Raw genomic sequence first — 19,424 nt, 5'->3', positions numbered from 1 at the left:
GTTCTCATCACCACCACTGTGAACTCTCTGATGGTGAGTTGTTATTTGCATGAAAAATAAAAGATAGTGAGAGATATAGAAACACTACTCAGAGACAGTGCAGCAGTCTGAGGCAGTCAAACACAGCACAGCTAGTGTCATTTCCCTCTTCTAGGAGGAACTCCCTAGGTGACCTCCAATATGTTACTTAAACTCCTGATGATTTAGTTCCTGTAAAGAGGATGTCAGTGGGCCCTGCCTCCCAGGACCGTTAGGGAGATAACTACTTTACAAGGGAGGGATGCTATGTAATAAAGCCACAAAAGTAGCTCGGGGGAGAGAAGATGCACCGAGGAAAGGACAGGTTTGTGCTCATAAATGGTAAGTCTGTTTTCATGTAATCCCTCTCCCTTATTTAAATATTTAATTCACTAACTGACATCTGTCAGTTGTTAAAAAAGGAGCTTGTTAAAGATTTAATGTAAAAGCCATGAAAATGTGAAATCGCTTTCTAGGTCATCAAATTGTCAAGGACTAAAATGCACTGGAGAATCCACCTTTGTGTACACATCGGCCCTAGGATGTGAGGATTTTACCTCCATTGAAATCAAGGTAAGACAAAAAGTATGGGGGCCAATCGCATTGGTTCTTTTCTTTGGCATCGTTAGGCTTCAGCAGCTCTAAACTTCATCCCAAGCAATCATGTGCTGATGATTTCTGACCACCTGGACACACCCGTGGGACTAGCTTGCACCATAATCATAGACCACTCTCAATTCCTGTTACTCAACTAGCAAAAACTCCCTCCCTCTCTCTCCAAATCACCTCATCAATGTTGGTGCAAAACTCTACTCTTCTACAACTAGAAGACATTCTCTAATTTTCCTCCTATAATATCACTAAAACAATTACAGCAGAACACTTGATTTTTTTTTTTTTAATTTTTATTAGACCAAGTTTTTTGCCTTTTGTTTTTGAGTTGTGTGTCTTATGTTTAGCCAGTAATCAATTCAAGCTCTCATTCTGCATTCATCCCCGAAAGGGTGTCTCTCATCTGATCAAAACTGAATGGGCAAAGTTAGTTTAAGAAAAAGATCATTAAAACCCCCTCTCTTTTTTTACTGCTTCTACTCACAATATCTACCTCTTTCATTCTCCACTCCTACCACCTCATCCCCAGAAGTTCTGGGATTAACTAGGAAGTTTCCATTCCACAGATAAAGTTATGCTGCAGTTCATGAAGAAGTTTCAGATAGAAGAGATTTCTAATTTTTCCATGTACTTATCTAGAAGGTGCATTTCACTACGTAGTCTTTGTGACACATATTTATGGTAACAAACCAGTGTAATCGAAAAGCTGCAAAGGAAATAAACCAGAATAATACAAAAGCTGCAAACAACCTGCTTTCTCTAGCAGCAGCAGCAGGTTACCTATTGGTCCAGGAGAAGGTATCTTTGGTCCACTGATCTCCAGGGCAGTTTGGTAAAAGTTTTCATTTTCTCCATTAGTCCCTTCTTCCCCGTTTCTCCCAGCTGGCTCCTGGAGATCCAAGCTTTCAGCTTTTGGTTTCTTTAAACGTTTGACCTGAAAAGTGATCTATCAAAAGAAAAGTATAGGCAGGGTTAACAGTAAGAAACACCAGCAATCAGCTCCAAAGATTACATTTCAAAGACATGACAGATGAGATCTTTTTCTCTCTCCCCTCCTCCTTTCCCATATCAGCCCATTCTCTAAGCCTGCTCATTTCCATCGTATCACACCACACAAACAAAGTACACAACTTCAATCTCCAACATAAGAGAAAAACAATTTAACTGCTAGAGAACTGAAAGGTTTTTTTCATTATATATGTTGTTTGTAACATGACAACAGATATTTCATTGTTTTCATGTTAACTGGAACTTTTCTCCTTTGTAACTACAAGCAAGAAGTTTGAAGGCACCCAGCATGACTCCACATCTATGCTCTTGCTGCTGATGATCAAGACTTATGATCATAGAATCATTTAGGTTGGAAAAAACCTCTAAGATCATCAAGTCCAACTGTAAACCTTATCACAGACAAGGCCACCACTAAACCACGGCCCTGGACAGTCTGTTCCAATGCTTGATAACCTTTTCAGTAAAGAAATTTTTCCTGATATCCAATCTAAACCTCCCCTGTCACAACTTGAGGCCATTTCCTCTTGTCCTGTCACTTGTTACTTGGGAGAAGAGACCAAAACCCACCTCACTACACCCTCCTCTCAGGTAATTGTAGAGAGTGATGAGGTCTCCCCTCATCTTCCTTTTCTCCAGACTAAATGATGTCAATTTTAGTGATGCAGAGGCCTTTCCTTCAGAAGATGGATTGAAACTATACTTGTTCATTTCACACAAGCCATGAACCAACTCTTTTAGGCCCACAGGGGAAGTTCCTATATATATTCCAGTGTTAAACCCCCTGAACTGTCCTCATCTTTCCCTCCTCCACAACAGTAAGTCAGTACAAGACTTAAGCGAACTCCTCCAGACTTACCCATTCAGCTTCATCATCATCACCACAGTCCCCAAAACAGGAGCTAGCCAGTCCATCTTGAGATCCCTTCTTTAGGACCCGGATTCCCTGCAAGTCCATCCGACGACCTTTTACCTCCAGTGCTCCTTCAAAAGCTTCCTGAGGCCATGAGTTTTCAAACTCATCCACCAAAGCCAGCATCTCTTCAGACATCTGATCATCTTCTATCCCCTCCATTCCTTCTGAACCGTTGCTTTCTGCAGTGACTGCATCTAAGAGGGAATACCACAAAAAAATTCTCTTCCTGCTGCTTCCACAAATTGTGTAAAAAGGACCTTTTTTTCTGTGACTTGACTTTTCCACTTGCACAAACCAAGTATCACTAACTACTCACTGCACGCTGCAAATGGAGAGGGGGGACTGGAGAATACAGACTTCCCCCACTGCAAAGAAGCATTAACTGTTGCTTCAAACATCAACACCTCTAGACCACTTTCATCAGTTTTCTTCCACACCAGAATTCTGTCTGTTTGAGGCAGTAAACAGGTGGTATCTTTTCTCTATATAAGTGCATTAAACACAGAATAAAACACCCTGCACCTTAACCACAGACATTGTTTTTCCTCCCTTCTGCCTGGCAACAGCTGATACAGAATTCACTAAGGTACAACCAACGTGTGTTTGTAGAGTCTTGCAAGAAACTACATCCTTTAGCTTGGAAAACATCTAAACCTTGATCTCATTTTTTGATTTAATGCATTTTGATGTTAAGACTTAGAGAAGAAGAATAGTGACCAGAATGAAACTGGTTTTAAGGGTGACCTGTCAATTTACAGACAGAGGGGAGGGAAATGTAGCTTCTTGGACAAAGGAAGACATGTCTTCTGAAAAATCTAGCAACTGATTCATTTGCCAGCACTGATTTTGTAAGGCTGACTTACTTTCCAGTCTCAGGAAGGAAGGATCCCTTGCTGAACTCTGCGTGAGGACTTCTGGATCTTCTGTACCTGCCTCAGATTGTCCTTCTGCCACTGCTGTAACTGACTCATGGTGGTCATCAAAGTATTTCTCCTTGTCATGACTGTCATCCAGATTTTTCTCATGACAGTGGCCTGAAAGAGAGAAGTTGACCGGTACACCAGGTAAGACTTCTCCTCCCAGATACAAGTGCAGAAGCTACAGTCTTCTAGTTTTCTACATATGATTTAACAAAATTATTCTACAATTCACTGATTAAAAAGCTGACCTGCCTCTTTATAAGGCAGATCACCTAAAACAGTTACAGGAAACAATGTTATTAGGTGCACACTGTGAACTACTACTGAAAAAAAAAAAATCAGGAATCTTTTGAGGGAAAAGAAGTGGAGGAGTGGCTACCAGCACACAGTCATCTTCTGGGTACTGTGCACAGACAAAAGCTACAGGTATTAATCTGTGCCAAAATTCACAAGTTTATTCAGCTGAAAACTTGATATCTATAATTCTGTGGTCAGGTTACAGGTTCAGATTCCACTGAATACAAAGATCTAGGAAAAACATTGGAAAAACAAATGTTGAGCCAGTAATGAGCAGAAAAAAGAAGTGCAAACTTGCAACACTAACCTTTGAGCATCCTTCAGTGAGACCATATTAAGCTTTCAAGGTGTTTAAAGTGTAGCCAAATATTTCAATATTTTTTAATCTCAAATGAATTTTCATGAAAGATCTCTGATTTTCTAATAATAATTATTTTGCCAGCCTTCCAGGACAAGAAAGTGCTTAGAGAGCTGCTCCCCTGGCCGACCACACTGCACAGCTATGGGACCAAGACATGGACCAGGGCACCAGCCTGTCGTCACACCACGGAGAAAAACATATTCCCTGTACAAAGCTGCTGCTTTCAAATCCCTCCTTCCTTTATTTCAATCACTTGTGAGTGAAAATAGCATACATATACAAATGAATTAAGAAGCACAGACTGAATCAAAGAAAACTCAAATCAAATGCAAGATTCTCAAGTATGTTCCCCATTCAGCTCTCATGAATACAAATTGTATTACTCCATGCATATGGAAAGCATGATTTTTTTTTCCATCAGGCAGCATAAAATGTGAAGAATGCTAATAAAGGAGATCAGCGACTCTTTCCTTCTCCATGCAATGATCCTAGTGTACAAAAAGAGTATTTTTAGGTGTCATTCTTTCATCAGGCCAGCAGGACAAGAGGATGGTTTAACTCCCGTGTAGGGGTAACCTGTTCCACCACTTCTCAGCCAAGCGTAACTACAGCTTTTCACTGTACCCTCTCTACTTCTGCATCTGTGAACACTCTGGTGGCACCTCTGGAGGAAAAACAGACCAGTATTTTCTGGGGGGATGGGTGTGTCACCAAAAATCAAACAAATCAAAATATATCCATAAACCCTCTGTGGAAACTATTCCTTGCCCTAGCTTTTCTGTCGTATATAAAAGAAGTCAAACAATGTTATGAGTAAATATATAAAGCAGAAGCAGTTAACTTCATAAACTCTTCTAACATCTGCCACACAGTTATACTCTGCCTTTCCTACTCTATCAGTCATTGACTTCCTTTAATGCCCTCCCTACCTCCCCCATGCTGTCAATAAAAAATTAATTGGCTTCATTTAAAAAAATCACTTCAATATAGAGATCCTCATGTTTAATTTATGAGAACTGGTGCACACAGAACCCTAAACCTGAAACTAGTCCCCCTACCTGACATCAAACCAGCCTGATTTTAATGCAAGTCAGGTGCTTCTCAGTAATGTGTTGACCACAGTTCCCTTTGCTGAAGGTCAACTCATCATTAGTATAAAGGAAAAAAAACCACCAAACAAATAAAGGGGCTGAAAAGCAGACAACTATTTTTAATTGAAATAAAACACCAAAAAGAGAGGAAAAGGTGGAAATAGCAAGCATAAGGAAAAAAACCATGATGGCACTTAAAATTCTACTTAAGACCAACTCTGTTAATATTAATTTACAAACACAGACAGCTAAAAACAGACTAGATGAGAGCTCTGCCATTCTAGAGCTCTGAGAGCTGCTATATATAGAAACCTGAGTGGCCTAATTTTTTCAAATTGCTGCTTTCGGTTGTCTGATGTCACAGGAGGAAAAAAAAAAATGCTGATTGAAAAACCAATGGAAGCTGAAGATCTCTGATGAGGGTACCATGAAGCTGGTGGTACTGAAACACTGCAGCTCAGAACTTTCCAGCTTGTACCAGCCAGGTGCTTGAAGACCAACAGGGAAGACCACCAGGTAAGGGTGTGAGACCACAGAATCCCAGACTGGTTTGGATGGGAAGGGACCTTAAAGCTCATCCAGTTCCAACCCCCCTGCCAGCAGCAGGGTCACCTTCCACTAGACCCTGTTGCTCAAAGCCTCATCCAACCTGGCCTTCAACACTTCCAGGGAGGAGCAGTCACAGCTTCTCTGGCCAACCTGGGACACTGTCTCACCACCCTCACAGCAAAGAATTTCTTCCTCACATCTCATCTCATCTAAACCTTCCCTCTTTCAGTTTTGAGCCATTTCCCCTTGTTCTGTCAGTAACTGCCCTTATAAAAAGCAAGGAACAACATAGCCCCAAACTCCAGGCACACTGACCAGCTGTAGAACATGAGTTGGATCATTGCAATACCACAGCACCTTCACCGTGTGAAGGACAAAAGCATCTGCCACCCTACAAATGCTCTGCTATGTATTATATATTAATATTTCACATATATTCTGGTTGTCTGATTATGCACACATGAATTTTAGGTGTAAAGACTTGACACAGTGATACTGCAAAACTAAAATTAAAGCTTAAAACTACTTCATAGTAATTGATCAAATTTAGCTTACTCCAACCTTAATACTTACTAGAGAAGGATTGCTTTCTTGCTTATTTATTTTCTGAGAGCAGCTCTTGCCACTTTTCCCTTTGATTCTGTGGAGTTAAAAAAGCTCAGAGGAAAGTGGATCAGGATCTGTCCTACCTTGGGTATTCTAAGACCTGGTTACTATGTTCCAGGCAGTGAAACAAAGATGCTGCACTGATGACAACAAATCAGCATCTGGGCCTTTTATATTTAAGTGATGAAAATAACAAATAAATGGTCTGATTGTGCCAGTGGATGGAGAAATTGGGTGGAAAAAAACCCCAGTTCCTAAATTATAAAGCAAATACTTCAGATAGAAAGAGCAAATACAAACTCTAAACTGAAGCATCAAGACCCTGGAGATTAAAAGCTGAACACAGTATTACATATTAAAGGTCTCTATTTCTCTTATTGTTCTAATTTGTATTTTTTTGGGGCCAATATGAATGCACTTGTACAGCACAGGTGCAAGACACATTTTAAATGCAGAAAAGATCTGGCTAGATCATCCATGCCATCTAATATCCACCTTCTTGATTTTCAGGACACCTTTTGAATGTCCACCGAAGCTGTGGTAGCTACTGCAGCTGGTGGGGCTGAAAAATCCCAAACAAAAAGTCAGACTTAAGCTCTGGTTTAGGAATTGGATGATTCCAAACTCTTAAGCTGAAAGGCACTTTGTGTAAGGAAAGAAACATCCAGGATGTTAACATCTGTAGCAAGGAAGGAGAAATAGTAGGAAGGGGAAGTGATGCAGTAACTCATGTTGAAGACTTGTTCCATCTATAAAGGGATAATAAATATTTATTCTGCATCAGACAAATATTGCCACATTTCTCAGAGAAGTCACACAATTATGAACTTTCCTTATTACATATAAATTTTTTGGCACTACATGAGGGTTTTTGGTTTCATTCAGAGCAAACTTTGGTCAATTCAGGCGTCTCCAGACCCTCAGACTGAAAGCCACTTACTTACCTAAAGCAAGGAAAGAAATGAGGAAAGTATGGAAAAGAGGAAAGATGAACAAACAACACCCCCTGTGTATCCCATGGAAATGCTGCACCTTGAGAAAAGTAATCAAACTTCACCATTAAAGAGGGCACCGCCTATTTTAAAAATCTAAATTAACTGCCATGTAGCTGTTTGTGTCTTGCTGAACATCTGGCTGAGAGAACAAGCCCTCACTAAAGATTTCCACTGTTCAATTCCCATATACCAGCCTAAGATAGATGATTTGGTGTCATCAACAGCACTGGAAATAAAAAGTAAAATTATCTCCAAGTGTCTTTGGTCAGCACAGAGTTTTTACTGATTTTTTTATTAATAGAATCATAGAATGGTCTGGATTGGAAGGGACCTTAAAGCTCATCCAGTTCCAACCCCCCTGCCATCAGCAGGGACACCTTCCACTAGACCAGGTTGCTCAAAGCCTCATCCAACCTGGCCTTCAACACTTCCAGGGAGGAGCAGCCACAGCTTCTCTGGCCAACCTGGGACACTGTCTCACCACCCTCACAGTGAAAAACTTCTTCCTAATATCTCATCTAAACCTCCCCTCTTTCAGCTTAAACCCATTTCCCCTCGTTTTGTCATTAACTGCCCTTATGAAAAGTCCTTCCCCAGCTTTCTTGTAGCCCCTTCAGGTACTGGGAGGCCACTAGAAGGTCTCCCCGGAGCCTTCTCTTCTCCAGGCTGAACAGCCCCAACTCTCTCAGCCTGTCCTCACAGCAGAGCTGCTCCAGCCCTTGGATCAGCCTGGTGGCCTCCTCTGGACTTGTTCTAGCTGCTCCAGAGGAGGGAGCATTCTTTGTTTTTTAGTGCAGAGCTGGCAAAATATGGCATTCCTAACTCCACCATCTCTTTTCCAACACACTAGGTTGAAGAAAATTATTGGCTCCTGACTGCTCACAATGAGACAAACTAATTTCCTTAAATTTTCTGGTATATATTTAGAAATTATGATGGCCGAATAATGCTTCAAAATTTCAAAAGTCATTTAAAAATTAGGTACTGAGTTTTTTTGCCCCTACAACTTGGAATAAACAGGACTGGATTATCTCTGGAATGATTACAAGAGTCGAGTGACTATTCCTGTAGCCAGTGAGTTGCATTAGGTTCCGCAAAATGAAAATTATCTGGAGATAAGTGTCACTTAAATGATGTGCCCCTTTCCAGTTAAACAATGCAAAGAGAGAACTCTAATAAACCAGCTGTAAGTCAGCCCAACACCTGAGTTGTCAGAGTACAGAACAAACTGAAACCAAGTTTTTAACAGGAGTTATTAACTCCAGACTTGTTTTTTGATGCACTCTCAAAACTAGTATTTCCCACAGCAAAATTCAGTCAAGATAGTTCTCTTTTTTTTTTTTTTTTTTATAGCAGTTTTTTTAATATCACTGAGCTTAATGGGAACATGTTTTAATCCCTGCACGCAGGCGAAGAGTCTCATCTACAGACATTTCAGGAGCAGTGCATCAATAAGCAATCACCTTTTTACTTTTGCTTACGCAGACGCCAAGACACGAGTGAAGGCTGTGGTGTATTACACACATGAAATACATTCATGTGTTTCATGTGTGAAATACATGAAATCACAGAATCACAGTGGTTGGAAGGGACCTCAGGAGATCATCCAGTCCAACCCCCCTGACAAAGCAGGTTCCCTACAGCAGGTTGCACAGGAAAGTGTCCAGGTGGGTTTGAACATCTCCAGAGATGGAGACTCCACACCCTCTCTGGGCAGCCTGTCCCAGGGCTCTGACACCCTCACAGGAAAGAAGTTTTTCCTTAGGTTTGTATGGAACTTTTGGTGTTCCAGTTTTTGCCCACTGCCCCTGGACATTCATGTATTTCACACATGAAAACACGTAACAATTAATGCTGCTTTTAGGGCAGGTGAAAACTTCAGGGGTGCTCATTGCTTGGGTGACACTTAGAATTAGGTTAAAATATATCTGTTATAGAAAATAAACTGTAAATCAGTATATTGTCACACATCACTTTTGCACAACAAGTCATGTTCAGTGCTCCAGGTCACAGGCAGGATCATGTACCAGGGTTTACAAAAATAATCTGGAATGAATAAACTCACCTCCTAGAACCCTTTTGTGCATCTAAAGCTACTTGGATCTCAGTCATCAAAATTTGGGCCACAATAGCACCTGAAGAACCATTTTACCTTCTGCACCTCGGTGACTTGACACTTGATGTTTCAAGGTGAACATCATAATTTCCTAAAGATCCTGTGAGCCATTAACAGCAACCATATTAGTCCATCATATGAATAGATATTTAATTGCAAAACACTTGTTAAGGGAAAAATATCCATGCCAGTTAATCTGAGGTGAATTTTAAAATCAATAGGATGAGCAGGAGTAGCAAGAGACCTATCTTTAGCAGCTATTGCTGCTCTGCTCATCTGAATTATAAATGAACATGGTTGTATTAAGATTTCGCTCTAAAATTAATGCATTTCTTACTTTTCTCCTGAAAAAAAAAACCCAAAACATATTTACACTTCAAAACGAAACCCATGATTGAGCTTTGAAAACAGAAACTGCAAACCACTTATGACTGAACAGGATTGTCATCAAAAACATTACAGCAAGGTCAAAAGACAGCACCGTGCTCCACAAGCAATACCAAAGAAAATTTGGTGCCTTCCACACACACAAGTGTAAAAAATAAAACAAAACAAAAAACCCAAAGAGCTCTCAGTTTATTTTTAGTGAAAAAATATCAAAGTGACAAACAGAGCAGGGAAGCAAAGGGGGAAGAAAAGTAGTTTTAAATTACAATTTACCAGGCTATGCAATACTGACCTGTGACTGAATGTCTGATGGGTCATTATTTAACCAAAGAGAAATACACAAATCCTACTACACATTCACTGTGCTCTACAGGATCCAGGAAAGATACAAAGCAGACAGACAACCTACATCTGCAGAAGCATACATTGTTTAAAGCTTGTGGCAGACTGGAAAAGCCACAGAACCCACCCAGCAGTCAAGTCTTGCTCTCTCTGAACCCAACAGTATTACCAGGAGCTTCAACAAGGCACGACAAGGCTCCCTAACAGTAACACAATTGTTACTTTTGCAGTTGGAACATACTGGATAAATCACCCCCAAAAATATACCTACTATCCACATAACATCCTAGCTACTATTCTGGAATAATGAAGGACAGCCTGTAATAAATTCCCTTTCTGTTCAAGTACTTCAAGTGAAGTATCAATATAGGTACTGGCAGAGAACGATGAGCATGGTGTTCAAAATTTAGACTAAGCTTTTGGTGTGTTTTTTTCCCCCCACACAGAAATACTGTTCCTTTTTTAGCTTTTTCATTTAATGTAAACCCTCCTTCGCAAAACTGGAAGTTACAGTACAAAAATAAACATTTTCAAAGAACAGGACATACTGCTAATGGAAAAAATAAAAGCTAAGTATAGAGAACAAATAATGAAAAGCAGTATGAAGTATTTTAAGAGTTGATTTTCATAAATTCCTACCTCTTCTCTAAATTCCCCCCCCTTAGATGAGCAGTCAGTGGCCCTTCTTCAAAGATGATGAGGCATGCTCAAAATTGAGTAGTCAGAAGAGCAACACTACACAACAAGCTTTGGTTTCATCCACAGCAAACAACAGGATGACGATTTACGTGGTCAAAATTTAGACTCAAGCACACAAAATGAAGCATACCAAACATCATCTTTATTATTTATTCCAACAATAGGTTTCCAATTAAGAGGATTATATAGTAAAATAACTGTTCTCCCTCATAGGGAATAGTTTTAAAATCTGATTTGTAGCTAAAAGATGCCTCTAAATTGGCTTAGCTATAGATGTAAAGATTATCTATTTGTCTCGTTACAGCAGTTTTGACTAAAACCTTTCAAAATATACAAATGCCAACAATAGATAACCAGATTTCTTCTTCACATTGAGAGAAATATCTAATCATTGCGTTAACAGGCCAGACCTTGATGAACAGATACACAAATTCTCCTTATGAAATATAAAGAAGTAACAAAGAAAACACGGAAAAAATTTAAAGAGCAAGACAAACCTATTTAAATTAGAACACAAAGCAGTTTAATAAGGGACACCTATGCAAAACATCTTGAAAACTACTTCGTAACAGAGTAGAAAACGTCAACCCTCGCCCCCAACACCTCTTCCATAGTTAAAAACAGGGAAAAATCAAAGAGGTTGACTACCTAAAACCTTCACTCTCCTCCTTCCTCAACACCCACTAAAATAAGAGCTTGGGTTTTATTTTATTTTATTTTATTTTATTTTTAACTGACGCACATCTAGAAGCAATAACTTAGTTATGATGTCTGGGAATAGGACCTGAAACATAGAAACATTTAACTTCTCCAATCCTGTCAGTGGATAAGCGAGACTAGAAAATGTCTCTTTCAGGGGTCCTACATACAGAGTAGGAAGGGTAAGCAGCGCTCCAGTCTGAATTTCAGCCTGTGCCTCAAGAATAACTTGATTTTTTTTTTCATGTCCTTGGAAAAGAGGGAAAGAAAGCAAGAGAAACAAGCAGATGTAAGTTCTGAAGACAAAGGCTTGTCCTCAGTGAATTCTCCTATATGCCAGATTTTTTTTTTTACTTGCCAGATAAGAAAATAGTTACTTATTAATTCCTGCAGAATAAACACTCACTCACAGTAGATCACAGTATAATGTATGCTATGAATATCGAATGACTAATATTTAGTTTCCTGCACACACACTTCTGAAATCTGCTTCTGATGAAGCCATGGAAATTCTTAGTTTAAGGATCACTAGCATGGCCTGCATTTGTTTTGCTCTAATCTTTCCTCCATCATAAGCCATATACCTCATCTTATGCCAAACATTAAATATTTTGTTAGATCCTACAGGACCTATGAACTCAAGTTTAAAAGAAACTTTAAGTACAGGAGTAACCCACTCATGAGAAATGGCATCGTGTAGTTGAACTCTACAACAGTTAACTAACCCCAGCATGAGTTACTGTCAGCTTTCCAATTCTCTCAACATACAGGGTTGACACTATAAAGCCAAATAATGACCTTATGTATGTGTCTTATGACTACTACTCTGTCTCTAAGGTTTGCACCATATATTGGAGTTTAAACAATATTCTACAGGGACCTGATTTCATTTTTTTTTTAAGAAAATATTTTTGATAGGCTGTACTTATATTTATCTGTGTATCTCTTCACTAGGTTACACTGCTCAACAAGAACAGATTAACAGTCAGACTTGATCCATGACAATTTATAGATCTGTTTGGGATAGATAGCCATGAAATCTTCCTCCTAACTGGAGGTCAAAGCAGAGACACTGACACACTCAGTGTGTTGACTGGTCAGGTAGGTTGCCCCTTATTAATCTAAGATAGGTTTTACGTGCTTAGTAGTTTGTCTGTCAGGCCACATTTTACACAATTTCATGAAGAAGCAGAGCTGTTGCTGTAAATAATATATAAAAAAAATAAAAATCCTGGTTTTGAGGGAGTGATGACCAAGAGTCCATGTATGGAATACCTGCAGAAAGTGAAGTTTGACAAGAATATTGCCAACCACCCTGGTTTAGGGTTGAACAGAAAGATACTCTCGCTAGGCTGGTGGTGCAGAAACAGTAACACAAAACTGAAAGAAAAACTGGGTCACATTATTCCCACAAAGCACATCTCACATAAGGTTTCTCCAGGATGGCCCAGTCAGAGGCACGCTGGACATTCCCCGACACCCCTACTCCCTAGGGATGTCTGCCTCCAAAAAGCAGTCCTCATTCTCTGTATCTCCCACTTGCCTGCACTCAGGGAGATGCTTTCATTCTACACAAGTACAATTTAACCTCCTCTTACTCCTTGAGCACTGCAGAGCCCAAATATGGTGACCTAGAGTCCACTCGTGCAACACCAACAGATCTTCCAGATAGACAGACACACTATTGTCTCCGTTACCAGAGATGCTCATGGGAGAAAGAATCCAGGTTGATTTTCAGAGCCCAGGTGGAACTTGCCGGGTGAACAACAAGCATGTGGATGCACACATGTGCATGCAGGGGGTAGAAATAAGCCACTGGGCATTTCACTTCAAGTGATAACATTGATTTTTAGAACTGCTGCTCTTTAAGACAGAACCCACTTTCTTTATGCTACTACTAAATGACAATGCAAACATTTGCCATGACGTGTTCCGAGAGCTCTGACAAGTTGTTCGCGTGCTTCGTACGATTCTGCTTGTTTAAAAGCCCTACTGGGGTTGACTATTCTGTTTGTACAGATAAACTTTTCCATAAGGCAATGGAGAAAGAGTAAAAGCAACAGAGAAATGAATGGTCACAGATCCCATCCCTTTCATTAATATAATCAGATAAATAAGAGTACTGACATCTGTGGTAGTCTAAGTAAGGCTCAAGAGCACTCCAGGATTCTGCCTTTACATGATATGCAAGTCAAAGAAAGAAAAAGCTGAATTTTAAACATACAACAGTATTCAGTTTAGAATCCCATACAATTGGTATGAACTCTGGCCTTTTGCCTCAAATAAAACAACATTAAATTCTGACCTAAGCTCAACACCCTTTGCCCCAGAAAGTAAACATCCCCTCTGTCCACCTTTTAACACTCTGATGAGCATTCCCTGGGGTAACAAAATACAGCAGCTTGAGAAGGAGGAAACTAAAATGCTATCATGATAAAAATGTCTAAAAGGACCTCATGCTATAGCAAATGGAAACAAAATTCAGCCCCTTGCTGCGACTGTCAAGTCAATCATAGCTCGTAGGGGATCACCCAGTAAGCAAAAGGTGCATTTAAACATGCAAAGTGTTCCACATCTCTGTGTTTTAACAAACTATTGTAAAGAAAATGTACGTGATGCTTTTGCTTAGCCTTTGTGTATCTGAAATCACTATAGGGAACCTGAAGTGATTGCAGCTGTCAAGTCAGAGTCAGAGGCTTAAACTGGGATGTTGATTTAAGCAAGTTATTTAATCTGTTCATAAGCTTACTATCAGAGTTTCACGCAGAGATTCTCCTTTCAGGTCAACCTCTCCTCTTCAGGTCAATTTGCTTAGAGGTCTAAGCTTATTAACTCTGTAAGAACTTAAGTGCTGGGGGACAAAGGAAAATCCATATGCTGAAAAGATCAAATACCTTTTCCCCGTGCTTTATTTTAAGGGGAAGTAGATGAAATAAAACAAGACTCTTGATTTCCTGTGGTACAGGGTGTTTGTACCACACGAGGGCACTAAAGCCACACTTAAAGTGGATCATTAAGCTATTGCTGTATAAGAATTAAGTCATAAAGTAATGAAGTATGCATTGCTTTCACAAACACACACACTCACCACATAAAAGCACTCGAGATATCTTGATGGCACGCACATACATTCATAACGTACTCACGCTGCTTCTACTTCCAACAGAGCCACACAAAGCTCTTTGTAAAAGCACTATCCTGCCAAGTAATGAAAGACAGTGAGAGTTAAGAACCTTCAAGTCTGAAACAAGTTGGGCTTCATGTTTTGAATACCATCAGTCTGTTAATAAACATATAAGGTTTTGAATTTTGGCCTTGTCTAAAAGAATGTGAAGTGCACAAGCCCGTAACAAATTGGAACTGTCAGTCACAGGTAGATGCTCACAGCCAGATAAAAATATTTTGAGTACAAATGACTTCTGCTTGTCCAAGCAGCAACTCTGTTTACACGCATAAGGAAAAGTCCTACGCAACAGCAATGAACAAATGGCCGTGTTTCAACAGCCAGCTGACCATCACACTAAAAACATGCTTCTACTATATTGTATCCTTTTTAATAAGGCTTGACACCACCTGAATGCTCACATCAGGCAATGCAGTGCCACAAGAACAACCCCTCAGGCGTTAGCTGGATACTCCTCTACAGACCTTATCATGTAATAAAAGCTATGTGCAATTTTTTAACCCATAAAGGTGTTCAAAACAAATCCTGGCAATGCACCATTTCAATATCAGACAAAAATAATCTCTACCAGCTTCATGAGCAGCACAAAGCCAAAGTATCTCATTTCTGCAGCTCTGAGAGGTGACTGTGTTTTTCAGATTAAGTTTTTTACAGTTATTACCCAGTTGTTTGTTAACAAATAACAAGGTCCTGTCAGATGTGGCTGCTTAGATATCTGCCAAGCAATAGAAAGTTTCTCCTACTTAACTTGCTTCAGGAACTGACTTGCCAGTAGAATAACAGTTGATCATTCAGTAGCAACACCCTTAACACTGCCAAGTGACCTCTAGAAGGACCACCACAGGATAATCCCGTAACAATGAAGTCTTCTGACCATTTTCTCAGTTATTTGGGAATAAAGCAGTCTGTGGGGTGTTGGTCCAAGTAAAGGAGACATCCATATTAGAGACAACTGACTGAACTCCCGCAGTTGCCTAAAATATATGTCATAGGTGATATAGTTGTACTAAATTTTGGACACCTCATATACCTCCTTAAGAAAAAACCCCACCAAAAACCACTGCAGGTTCAGAAATCTTTTCACAAAAAATTTAAACATTTATATAAACCTCTATAGAGTAAGTAGAAGTTAAATAGCAAAGTGTTGGTCTCAGGTTTTTAAATTCCTCTTCTCACATGCGTGAAGTGACTTGGGTTGGAAATATAAATTTTTAACTAGGGCAGAGGTGAGTTAGGAAAAAAGAAGCACCAGGCAGCAGTACAGATGGAGCATATAAGCAAGCATCCAACAAGTCAGCATTAGTGTATCACACTTCCAAAGTCCTGTGCTAATAGGAAATGTCCCACCATGCTTCATATAGTGAAATTCCTATTTCACCTATATGAAATATACACCAGGCACATCAGTGTAACCAAAAATCAGATGATAAATTCAGATTTTTGATCCCATATTCCATCCCATGCTACTATATAACTCCTACTGACCATTTGATGGATTCTACTGACGGCAGCAGAGGAAGGAACTTTGTGTCTCACTAGTTAGTTCAGTTTTCATGAAGAGAGGCTTTTGACAGGCGAAGCCCAAACACAGCTCTCACATGGGCCTACAACCCAAAGCACAGGCAGCCCTACTGCTGTTACTTTTAGAAGTACTGAATGAATGCTTATCAAAACAACAGATGAAACCAGAGACGACAGTTGACATTCCAATTTCTTGGTAAATTTTTCAACATAACAGATCCATCTGAAAGGAGATGGATATAAATAATTATGACGTGCCATCAAGTGCGTAACAACACGAGGACAAACTAAATTCAGTATTAAATGACTCCAAGCAGCAACACGTGACCTGAAAGGCTGTAAAAAAAATCTCCTGAAGTAACAATCCAGTGATCCTGGGATTGTCAAGCACACATTTGTTTCACATATGTACAAGTGTCTTGTGTTAGCTCTATACACCAAGTCCCATTCAGAAAGGTGCGTGGAAGTAGTGCTCAGTTTGCATCTCGCCATCACAACGTGCCTTCCAGTCTGTCACAGAGCCAAACAAGAGCAGATGATGTTGCTTTATGAATCTTGTAAGTCTACATGATATTAGCATTTTAACAAATGCTCCAAGTGCAACAGGTAATGTTAAATATCAGCATCTAAATACAGTTTGCACTATTTAGGTTCTACGTAGTGGTTGAATAATTGCATATACTATGGCATTATGTATGTTAGAATGTCAAAATTCAAACTTACAATCTCTTTTCAACTGATTTCTTTGGACATAAGGATGTTCAGAAGGTTCACAAAATTTCAGGATACTTTTAAGTGCAAAGTGTGATTTCTGAATACACATTCTTGAAATAATTCTGGTTTTAGAGACCTAACCTCACTTCCATACAGCCTGTCAAGGTTCCTCTCGAGTCAGAAGTTCACCGTAGGGAAAAATATTTCCCCAAACCTTTTGAAAATTAGATGGGCAACTCTACCTTTCCATTTTTGAATTCTGAGTTTTGACTTAAACCACAAATCATCATCATCAAGGTTGAATTAATGAGTATGTTTATTTTACACTCTGCACATGAATGTTCAAAGAACATTTACACTATTTGTCAGGTTCATACTTTCAGGTTTCTTGCACTCAGACAAAAGATGACCTAAAGGATATTATAAAAAGAAATAAATATTAAGACAGAAGAGTCCAAGAAAAAGGTAAAAATATAAATATAGAGTAAAATACTTATATACTGGAATACTGAAATCTAATGAGCAAATTAACATGCTAAGGCATATTCAGCTCTTGATTTAGCAGCTTCACAGATTCCTTAACAAACCAAACGAACCCCAATGTACCAGATGAATGTACTCATGCTCACTTTGTTAACCTGTGGCCAAGTTAACAAAAAAGGAAAGATAACACTTTTCTGGTGAGCACTTTTGATACGGGTTTCTCCTCGCATTCAAGAAGCGCCAACTTCCTAAACAGCATGTGCAGTAATAGCTGACCTCAAAATGAACATCCTGGATCAGGAATGAATGCAAGCAGCAGCCAAGAATCAGCCAGACTCCATAGAGGAGTATGTTTTCAAGTGTTCTGACAAGTTTAAGGAAGTAAAGCACAAAAAAAGAAAAGGAAGATGTCAAAGATCACTTTGAGGTTCAAATACAGCCATTTCTTGTGCCCATTTCAGTTAAATTACTTTCTGCTTAACTTCAAAACAGAGTGGCTATCATTAAGGTCTGACTGGAACAACTTTAACCTGGTGAGTTACAGCCATTTTTAAAGATCTTAATAAAAAGTAAACAAACACTGGTTTGTTTGCTTTTCCCAGAACAATGAAAGTGTGTCTCGTGATGAAATGTGTAAGCCCCTCTACTGCATATGGTATTGGGATTTTAAAGAGAAGGACAATCTGATGTTGAGAGAGTTAATGAAAGGTACCAGTATAAGAGCTGACACTATGGAAGTCAGTACGAGACCCATCAGTTGGGCCATAATACCACTTACTACACTACATTTAGCCAAACAGCATTCATTCCTCTGTGCTGTCAATCAGAACAAAAATGCACAAGGCCATAAAAGATAGCATTGTACTAATAGCATAGTCCTGGAATTTCACCAACAGTGACATCATCCATGTTGTACCAGGAGATATGTTGGTATGGTACCAATAAACATAGCCTATGCTTATTCTAGATGCTAAAGCAGAGCAGGTTTCTCCATGTCTGTCCACTGAAGAGGGAATTAAAAAAAAAAAGAACAATTCAAAGGAAGTCCTAGCAATACTAAACATCAAAAGCATTTCTCTCGTGAGGTTTTCGTTTAAAAACAAAGGAAAGATTAGACGGAAAGAAACCTTAGTAACAACTAAAGAGAGAATTTAAGTATAAGTAACAATTTAATACATAACAAAATATATTCATAAATGTTCTTCAAGATTGCTCATGAGCAGCATCAAGTACAGACACAATACGTGATGTATTCAGTAGGATTCACCAAAATTAAAGAATCCAAAAGCTATTATTGGGGTTTTTAAAACACAGCTAGTCACTAAGGACAATAAAGCATTCTATCTCAAATATTTTAAGTATTTTATGGGGAGAGATTGGGTTCAAAATCATTCTTTTTACAGATTTTTTTGGAGGGTCAAGAGCACTGACCACAGATCCCATATAAACAAAAACGTTGACACGATACAGTCTATTCTGTAAAGACTGAATAATAGAAAGTGACATCCAAAGTACTGAACATACTGAAAGGATATGAATTAAAACTAAACTGCTCTTCACCAAATCCTTCAGCTTTAAGAAAACTTATCCATCTGACTGTAAAATTTGAAGTGATGTCCAAAGGGGCTGTTGACTAGCCTAGCAGTAGTAGCTGTGCACTTCCATAAATACTGAATCTAGCATTACTCATTTACCAGTAAGAGATACTGGTGAGGCTCTTAAGGTATTACTGACACACTCAGGAAGTAATTTGCACTCAGTGGCAGCCCTCTAGATATTTAAGTCATCCTTAAGCACTTTTTAATGGACTGTAACTTTTCCATTAAAAGCAGTGCCTCAACCTTGGTCCTTACAGGGGAGAAAGAACTATAAAGCAAAAGGGAAGATCCTTGGGGGAAAAAAAAAA

General features: G+C 39.2%; 1 protein-coding gene across 1 annotated transcript in view; it reads right to left on the bottom strand.

The window, feature by feature from the left end:
• The window catches only part of TTC17 (tetratricopeptide repeat domain 17), a 44,641-nt gene that overhangs the window by 8,460 nt on the left and 16,757 nt on the right, over positions 1-19,424 (bottom strand). Inside the window, exons 16-18 of the mRNA XM_010165855.1 lie at positions 3,418-3,588; positions 2,498-2,748; positions 1,411-1,576 (exon numbers count right to left, since the gene is read on the bottom strand). Coding sequence (XP_010164157.1) covers positions 1,411-1,576; positions 2,498-2,748; positions 3,418-3,588 — 588 coding nt within the window. The remainder of the gene's footprint in view (positions 1-1,410; positions 1,577-2,497; positions 2,749-3,417; positions 3,589-19,424) is intronic.

This window comes from Antrostomus carolinensis, unplaced genomic scaffold, assembly GCF_000700745.2.
Source record: "Antrostomus carolinensis isolate BGI_N321 unplaced genomic scaffold, ASM70074v2 scaffold7434, whole genome shotgun sequence".
In the NCBI taxonomy this organism is placed as follows: Eukaryota; Metazoa; Chordata; class Aves; order Caprimulgiformes; family Caprimulgidae; genus Antrostomus; species Antrostomus carolinensis.
The sequence above is the reverse complement of the archived record's forward strand: the minus strand, read 5'-3'. Positions and strand labels throughout refer to the sequence as shown.